Source organism: Phocoena phocoena, chromosome 14, assembly GCF_963924675.1.
Source record: "Phocoena phocoena chromosome 14, mPhoPho1.1, whole genome shotgun sequence".
Taxonomy (NCBI): domain Eukaryota; kingdom Metazoa; phylum Chordata; class Mammalia; order Artiodactyla; family Phocoenidae; genus Phocoena; species Phocoena phocoena.
Window position 1 is genome coordinate 51,858,853 of NC_089232.1, and position 8,680 is coordinate 51,867,532.

Sequence of the window (8,680 nt, forward strand, 5' to 3'; positions counted from 1 at the left end):
ATGCCATTTGCAGCAACATGGATGGACTTAGAGATTATCATACTAAGAGAAATAAATCAGAAAGAGAAAGACAAATACCATATATCACTCATGTAGAATCTAAAATATGACACAAACGAGCCTATCTAAGAAACAGAAACAATGTGGGTGGGGTGGGGAGGGCAATGGATTGGGATTTTGGGGTTAGCAGATGCAAACCATTATATATAGAATGGATAAACAACAAGGTCCTACTGCATAGCACAGGGAACTGCATTCAATATCTTGTGATAAACCATAAAGGAAAAGAATTTTTAAATAAAGGTATATATATGTATAACTGAATCACTTTGTTGTACAGCAGAAATTAACACAACATTGTATATCAACTTTACTTCAATTAAAAAGAAAAAGAAACCTCAAAGTAGTCTTTCAGCAGTCTATGTTATATATATATATTAAAAAAAAAGAGTCAAAATGTTTGCTTAGTCTATTTATTTTTGGTGGGGGAAGGAGAAGAGGAGGAGGTTAAAAAGAAGTTTGGTTTCTGCTTCAAAGCGCTTTCCCAAGGAATGGTGATTCATTCGTTACACATCATCATGGATGCACACTGTTCTCCTGGCTTTCATAATGGTCTGAATTCAAGGTAATATGTGTAATGTGTGTTTTTCTGAAATCCAGTGTATTCATTTGGATTTGTGTGGAGTGTTCCTTGCATTCCCATTCTCATATGAAAGGTATTGGCACTTTGGCTTCAAGAACAAATAAAAAATAACATAAATACAACTTTTGTTTGATTTGGGCCTGGGCTAATTACTTAAGGAACTATTTAGCAATAATGATCTCAGATATTTAAATGCCTTATGAAGCTGCAATTAATTAAGGGACTGCTGATCCTAAGAACTATGCAACCAAAAGGGAATGAGGGAAAAATTCCAAATCTGGATGCCAAGTTCAAAGCCAAATATCAATAACCTCCTTCTCACACTTTTGCAATATCTATAAAGTAGAGGGAAAGGATAATAAAAATTACATGAGTAATGATAAATAAAAAGTGCATACAGAACTGGGAAAATATTTTTTGTTAAATTTGTCACTTATCCCAGTTCAGATGTTTGTAAGGAAAATAAAAACTTAAGGCAAAAACTAGTTACACTGCTGCTGTTCAGAACTTCTTGAGAGCACAAAAATGAATACCAATCTACTTCCCTGGTTTAAACTTGTCTTAAGACATGTTATTTTGTAACTTTAACATCTATATTATGCCTTGAAAATTCAAGCAAAAAGTAAAATCATACGGAAAGCCAGAAACTTCAATACATCTAGACAGACGTTTGCTTGTAGTTTTTGGTATCCAAAACCTTTTTTCCACACATAGAGCAGATGCCTAAAACAAACAAACAAAAAACTCATGTAAGTAATCAAATCTTAATAACAACTAATAATACTAATCTACTAGCTAACCAATACAAATGATTTGGTTTATTTAAGTCACTCCTGAAGCTTAAAACATAATTTAACAGCATCAGAAAAGAAAAAAAGAAAATATATACTTTTAACTATGACAAGTTCTAAGTTTATTTTGCCTTAGAAAAAAGAGCATTTGACTAATTTATGAAGGACTACTCCTTCACTATGTTATCCAAATCAGTATCAAAAGAAGTAGGTTTGACATGAATTCAAAAATGGTATTAAAGGAAACTTACCCTTTTTGTAGGCACAGCCCTGGCAGTAATGAGAACCTGGCTGGTGCACAGAACTTTTACAAATTCTGCAAGTGGAGAACTTATTCTTTCCATATGGATCAAATCTAGAGATTTTTTTTTAAAGAAAGAAAAATGTACAATACAATAGAAATACTCTTAAATAACCTCACTTAAGTAACAAATGTGATTAATTCATGCTCTCTGTTCCCTCTATCAAGTTCTACAATTGATAGGCATAGCACTCTTCTAACTGGCTACTCTCTTAATATGTCTCCACACTTCTGCCCCTTCCATGTAAGCTGTATGCTTGTAAAGAGTCAGCTGTATGTAATCCCAAACCTGTTTATAACAGTTGTATTTGTCAATCTATTCATGTGATATAATATTAAGGAAACTCATGTAATGAGAGTACACAAAGAGTGACTGATTATATTAAAAACTAAATGAATACTTTAGGATGACCAGGTAAGTGTGAATCATTAAAACTGCTATGGAATTAGGCATGGGTAAGAAAACTTAAAAATTGAGGAAAAATCCTAAGTGGAAGGACTTGGCACCTTACAAGTGTCAGTTCTTGCTCTACCTTAAAGATACTGGAAATATATATTCTGGTTATGATTAATGTAAGGAAAATTATAAAGTAGACTCATATTCAAAAAGCCTTGTCTCAGTGCCAAATGACTGATGAATGCATGTACAGTTATGTGCTTTGACTTAAAATAAGGTATGTGTATCTTTTAATGATTGCCCACTTTAACTGACATTTTCAATTAACTGATGCAATCCCTTTGGATAAAAAAGTTTCTACTAAAAAAAATGTGACCTTACAGTGACTGGAGGGCAAAATAACTTTAGAGGAAATACTTCCCATTAAATTGGCAATAACTTTTTGTAACCGTACTCATATACTGAATACCAACACTGTCCTAGACCTGGTTTCTTCTCTTGGGTATGATACAACAGCTCATTTTTAAAGGTTAATTTTTCCAAATCCAAAAGAATATCACTTTACTTCCCACAAGAGAAGTTAAGAGCGGACACTATTCTTCCTTTTAATTATAAGCTCAATTTGTTTGGACCTACATGTCTAGAGATTGCTTTTTCTTAAAACCATATTTTATTCTAAAATGTACATTTTAATGTCTCAGAAATCTTACGTACATTTTCCAAAGTGAGATACTTAAAATACCCAAAAGTAATAGCTACTAATTAATGACACTGAAGTAAGTTTGGGAGCATAAAGGAACTGGAAGTACCTACAACTATACACTCTGTAAAACATAACAACTTGGTCAATAATAACTGCGTGGTCTTAGAAGACATCAATAAGTCAGTGAACAATACATAATGTGACAATGCATTGAAGTTTAAGTCTATCATGCTATTTTATACCCATTATTTAATAAGCACCTTTATGTGTTGGGCACTTTACGTATTAAAAGCCTTATTATTATTATTAAATACCAAAGATGAACTTGACAAAGCCTCTGCCCTCATCAAGCTGACATTCTAGTGAGAGGAGACAGATAATAAGTAAGAACACAACCACACTTTTAAGATAGTAATACCTGCTGTAGAGAAAATTCAGAGAGGATACTGTGGTGGACATGAGGGGAAGGAAGGAAGACATTAGTTTAGGTGCTGGTTAGGGACCCTCTCTGAGGAGATGACATTTCAGCTAAGACCCAAGTAACAAGAAAGAGCCAGCTATGTTAAGCTCTTAGCGATGCATTCTAGGAAGAGGGAGTAGTAAGCACAAACCTCTTCCAATGGGAGTGGGCTTGGCATATCTGATGCAGGAGTTGGCACAATAGGAAGTCAGAGAGGCAGGAGGGGCCAGATCACAGAGGACCCTGTAAGAACATGGTATGGGACCTAGCTTTTATTCAATGTAAAAAGAAAACCAATGCAAGGTTTTGAGCAAAGGAGTTACATGCCCTTTAAAGGACCACCCTGGTTATTATGAGAACGAACTATAGGGAACCAGAGAGGAAGCAGGGAGACAGAAAGTTATTACAATACCCAAGTAAGAAACTGTGATGGTTTAGAAGAGGGTAATAGCAGTGAGATGAACAGAAGCAGGTGTATTCAGGCTATATTTTGGTAGTAGAGCCAAAGAACTCGCTGGTGGATATGGGAAGTGAGGGAAATTAAGAAATCAGTTAGGGATTCCAGTTTTGCACAGCTAGATTGGACCATAGAGCAATGATGAGAAGACTATGATTTCACTGAAGGAAAAAGAGGTTGCCTGTCAGACATCAAATTGGAAAAGTCAAGGAGGCAACTGGATATATGTTTGGAGCTCAGAAAAGTCAGGACTGAGATATACATGTGGAATTCATTAACATACAGTTTGAATTTAAAGCCATTGGACTAAAGTCACTTGAGGGGAGATCATAAATTTATAAATAGAAAAAAAAAAAAGTCTAGGATTGAAACCAGAAGCACTCAATTGAGAAGGGACAGTTAGTGAGTTAAGAGGAAAGGAGAGTGTGGTATCTCAAAGCCAAGAGAATAAAGTGTTGCAAAAAAGACAGTTTTCGAAAGGTTAAATAAGGTAAGAACAGAGAAGTAGCCATCAGTTTTAAAGGTCACGTGTGATCTTAACAAGAGTAGGTTTAGGAGTATGGTGGAGATGGAGGCCTGATTACAGCGGCTGAAGGAGTAAATAGAACTTAAGGACACTGAGAAAGTACTATCTAGATAAGGGTTTTGAAAACTTTTTCTGTAAAAGGAAGCAAGGAAATGGGACGACAGCTGAAAGGATTCAAGGAATTTTTAAGACTGGATATAATAGAGTATGGTGTCAAAAATTGTTTTTATGGTGGGAGACATTTTTATCCCTATTCCTAGGTAAAAAAGTAGTGTTCAGAAAAGTTTAGAACTGGTTTAACTTGCTTAAGGTTACAGAGTTAGACAGTAACAAAATCTAGATTCAAATTTAGGTTTGACTCCAGTGCTCATGACCTGTCCACATTTCTCTGCGGCCTCTGATTTGCAGGAAAATTAAGAACTAGAAAAAATAAGTCATGCTTTCTGGTGAAATTATAAAAATAATGTATAATATCTTTATATATTGATACAGTGAAAATGAACAGGGTGAAATCAGCAGGTTATAACAGACAGCTTGGTTATGCATGCTTGGAACTATCTAACTATGTTTTATCACAACAGAATGAGGTAAAACAAATTCATTCCAATACACTTAATATTAAAAAGAGTGGAAATTAATATGACTGCTTTATAGATGCTCTTATACCTACCTTGCTTTTTTTGAGGTCAAAGCTTTATTTTCATTCAGCTTTCTTCCACCACTTTCTGCATTGAAATATACATGTATTTCAGTGTGTTATGTCTACACATTTCACACATTAACACACATGAAACATTTAACAATTAGTTAGAGAGTTCATTTTGTGACCTCCTACCAACAGACTAGCCTATATCAAAATTTTAAAAAATTTCATTTAGTAGCCAGGTTTCAAAGACACTACTTAAAAAAAACACACACACAATTATTTACTAGGAAAATAAAAATTTGGATAAAAGGCAATCATTTTATTTCTCAAACTCAAAGTAGGACTTTAGGAATGGGTCTATATTTACATATATCTAATGTAAAATCTAGATGCCGCTACTTTGGTGCCATTGATCTTGAATACAGTAAAAATGTTTCTTTTTCTTCCCTTTGAAAACATCTTCACTGTATTTAATGATTATGAAAGTGAAAACATTTAAATAATTTGTTCAAGAATATAAAAATCAGGTGAGGCTAGGGGGCTTTCAATACTAACTCTAATTAAGCTGAATCAAATCATTTACTGTGATATACTCATTGCTTAAAAATCATTTAAATATTTTGCTATCTCCTGCCTATCAAATTAGGAACCCTGACATGTCACTGAGAGAACTAAATAGAAAAGATATTAAATTGTTGGGGTATCTAGTATTCCTTAATGTTTAACAGATAAAATACATTGTACACATAACATATCATTTTACAAATAATGTAAAAGTGAAAACATTATTCACAGAAGTATCTGATTCAGTTTCCATGTTCTAAAAGGAAAAATACCTGTGGTATTCCTTGCACCATCTTTCCATGTATCTGGAGTGATAACAGTACCAAGTTTCTTTTCACCTGTTATAACAAGACAGTAAAAGTAAGGGAGATTAGTGTTTACTATTTAATAAATACACTACATTGTGCCTAAAGTTCACAATGGCATCACCAGTCATATTATGTACAAGCCTGTTAATGCTGGGGTCGGGGCCAGTGAACTGAGACTTAAGATATTAACTGTGGGCAATGGATAGCTGACTCTTCAGTAAAATTTGTGGATAATAGTATGGCTTATAATAGGCTTCCTCTGTACATGGATCCTTTAAACAAATCTGATAAATCTATTCATTCCATAAATATTTACTAAGCATCTCTGATGTATAAGCCATTGTACAAAGTACAGATAAAAATAAAACAAATGAGATAAAGCTCTAGATTTCAAGGAATTTATAGCACACTGATTTCTCTGATAGTAGTCCTGAACCTGAGTTTCACAGGTAGACCTTAGGAAATATATGAAGAAGATTAAATTGTACACAAACCTTTTGTATATCCATTTTTTAATAAACTATGTTAAGTCTACAGCTTTCATCACATTCTCAAAGGGCTCAGAGAACCAAAAAAAAAAAAGTTAAGAATTATTCAACTAAAATATAAGCTGGAAAGTAAATAGTATGACAATTGAGAGCTCAAGTACTAGGAGAAATTCCATGGAGGAAGAAATAATCTTGGCTAGGGAAATCCAGTGAAGCTTTGTGGGGAAGGCAATAGAGAGGATTAGTGGCAATGAGACTGTGAAGAAAGAGGAGAAGAGAAGATGAAGGTAAACTGAATAAGGGACACATCCTGGGGAAAGGCATTGAAAACTCAGGGTACATACGGGCAAAATATTGTTTGGTTTGGCTGAAGTGAAAAGGGTAAGGCTTAGTGAAAATGCAGTTAAAAAGGTAAGCTGAGGGCTTCCCTGGTGGCGCAGTGGTTGAGAGTCCGCCTGCCGATGCAGGGGACACGGGTTCATGCCCCGGTCTGGGAAGATCCCACATGCCGCGGAGCGGCTGGGCCCGTGAGCCACGGCCGCTGAGCCTGCGCGTCCGGAGCCTGTGCTCCGCAACGGGAGAGGCCACAACAGTGAGAAGGCCCGCGTACCGCAAAAAAAAAAAAAAAAAGGTAAGCTGACGCCTCACTGAGGAGGGTCCTCCTGAATGCTAGGCTCCAAATATAGAAATCCCAAATTATTCTCTGCACCCTGAGAATTTATTAAAGTAACCATCCATGGTCATTCTTTCACTTAATATAAAAACTGTGATTCAAACTCAAGGGCATCTATGTTCAAAGTTTTATATACTATAGGGATATAAACAAAGTGGATCACATTAATTAGACAATTATCAGGATAAGAGGACTTGAAATTGTCACAGAAGAGTCAGACATATCTAGCTGTAGGAAAAAGGGATTTGGGGATATGACAGCTCTTTTAAAACACATAACCAGTTTGTGAGATCAAAATATCATAAGATATTTTCTAAATCTCAAGGGTTGGCACTAGAATCACTGGATGGCAACTATAGGGAGGAAAGACTTTTCTAAAAGCCAGTGAAATCTACACAGACTGCTTTGAAGGTGGTGAGATTCTCCTACCCCTGTGCCTCAATCCTCTATGCATTCATGCAAAGAGCATTTAAGCCATTGGATGGGATATTGACTTAGGTTTGTTAGATAAAATACAGGACACCCAGTTAGATTTAAATTTCATATAAACAATGAATACTTTTTTTTTTTTTTTTAGTAAAGAATGTCCTAAAAGTGCGTGCTTTGGGACAAAGCACTTACTGTAGTAAGGAGCAGCAAACAGAGCCAAGTCTCAAACATTGCATAGGACATACTTACACTAAAAATTATTTGTTGTTTTCCTGAAATTCAAATTTAACCGGGCGTCCGGTACTTTTATTTACTAAATCCATCAACTCCAGATGCTGTGGAAGTGACTTTTAAGATCCATTCCAACCCGGCGGGTCTGTGAAGGGAGGAAGCCCGTCAAGAAGCAGTTCAGGATGATACCCGGGGTTGATGGGAAGCAACGGAAATAAACAGAGGTGCAAAACTGAGACCACTCTGAATGCAAATACAGGACGATACGGTCGTTGGGGAGGGCAGGAATGGTCAAAGGGCAGTATAGGAGGACAGAGGCTAGAATCAAGGACCTGTGGCCGAAAGAAAAACAAAGAAAGAGCAAAGTTCCCGGGGAACTCCAGTTAGGTTCTCCCAGCCTCCTTCTCCCGCAGAAGAGTCTCCTTAACTCACATTTTTCGCACACCATCCTTCCGCGACGACTCCCTCAGCCGCAGGACGAGCTGCAGCTGGAAGAAGTTAACAATACAGCCAGGGAAGCACTCCCCTTCCGGGTTACGAAAATACACTTCCGGCCCTTCCGCCCTCCGCCCCGCCTATCCAACACCTGGAAAGCCGCGGGAGGAATAAACGCGAGTGGGGAGGCGGGGCTGCCTTCTTGGCCCGCCTCTCCACTTCTGCGATTGGCTGTGAGGCCTTAGGCCTCCTCCCCACAGGCCTGCGCCTGCGCGAGGTACAGGGTCTGAGTTACACCTGATGGTGGGAGGTAGAAACCCTCCGTTCTCTTCCGCGGGCGGGAGAGTTAGGTAAGCCCAGCCGGAGGCTCGGGGTGCGCGAGCCTCCCGGCGCTGCAAGCCACTTCCGCCAGCTGCCTAGCTGGCCGGGAATATCTGCCCCCGGCCGGTCCGTGCTTGCCGGCCCGCGCCTGCCGGCCCCTCCAGCGCCGCCCTTCCTGCGTGACCCAGGGGCTGCGCTGATGGACTGGCCTCTTTCGGATCCGACATTCTGCGTCTGTCCCTTCTTTTCTCTCGGTCTCCACGCTTGTGCTCTTTGATTATGCTTCTCAATTCGTCCCTCGTTGCCT

The 8,680-nt window shown here is 37.8% G+C and overlaps 1 protein-coding gene across 1 annotated transcript; it reads right to left on the bottom strand.

Annotated features, from left to right (window-relative positions):
* Positions 1-668: 668 nt before the first annotated feature.
* Positions 669-8,137, bottom strand: CRIPT (CXXC repeat containing interactor of PDZ3 domain). The gene is made up of 5 exons (XM_065891546.1): positions 8,050-8,137; positions 5,761-5,826; positions 4,949-5,003; positions 1,686-1,789; positions 669-1,366 (listed from the first exon to the last, which is right to left on the bottom strand). Exons 1-5 carry the CDS (start codon positions 8,063-8,065, stop codon positions 1,302-1,304), a joined length of 306 nt encoding a protein of 101 aa, XP_065747618.1. The 5' UTR covers positions 8,066-8,137; the 3' UTR covers positions 669-1,301.
* Between the last annotated feature and the right edge of the window lie 543 nt (positions 8,138-8,680).

What these genes read in the sequence shown, in the direction of transcription:
- CRIPT (XM_065891546.1), bottom strand. An exon ending in TGGTGCAAGGAATACCACAG is followed by an intron (nt 5,004 to 5,760) that starts GTATTTTTCCTT and finishes ATTTCAATGCAG; the next exon opens with AAAGTGGTGGAAGAAAGCTG. An exon ending in GGGCTGTGCCTACAAAAAGG is followed by an intron (nt 1,367 to 1,685) that starts GTAAGTTTCCTT and finishes TGTTTGTTTTAG; the next exon opens with GCATCTGCTCTATGTGTGGA.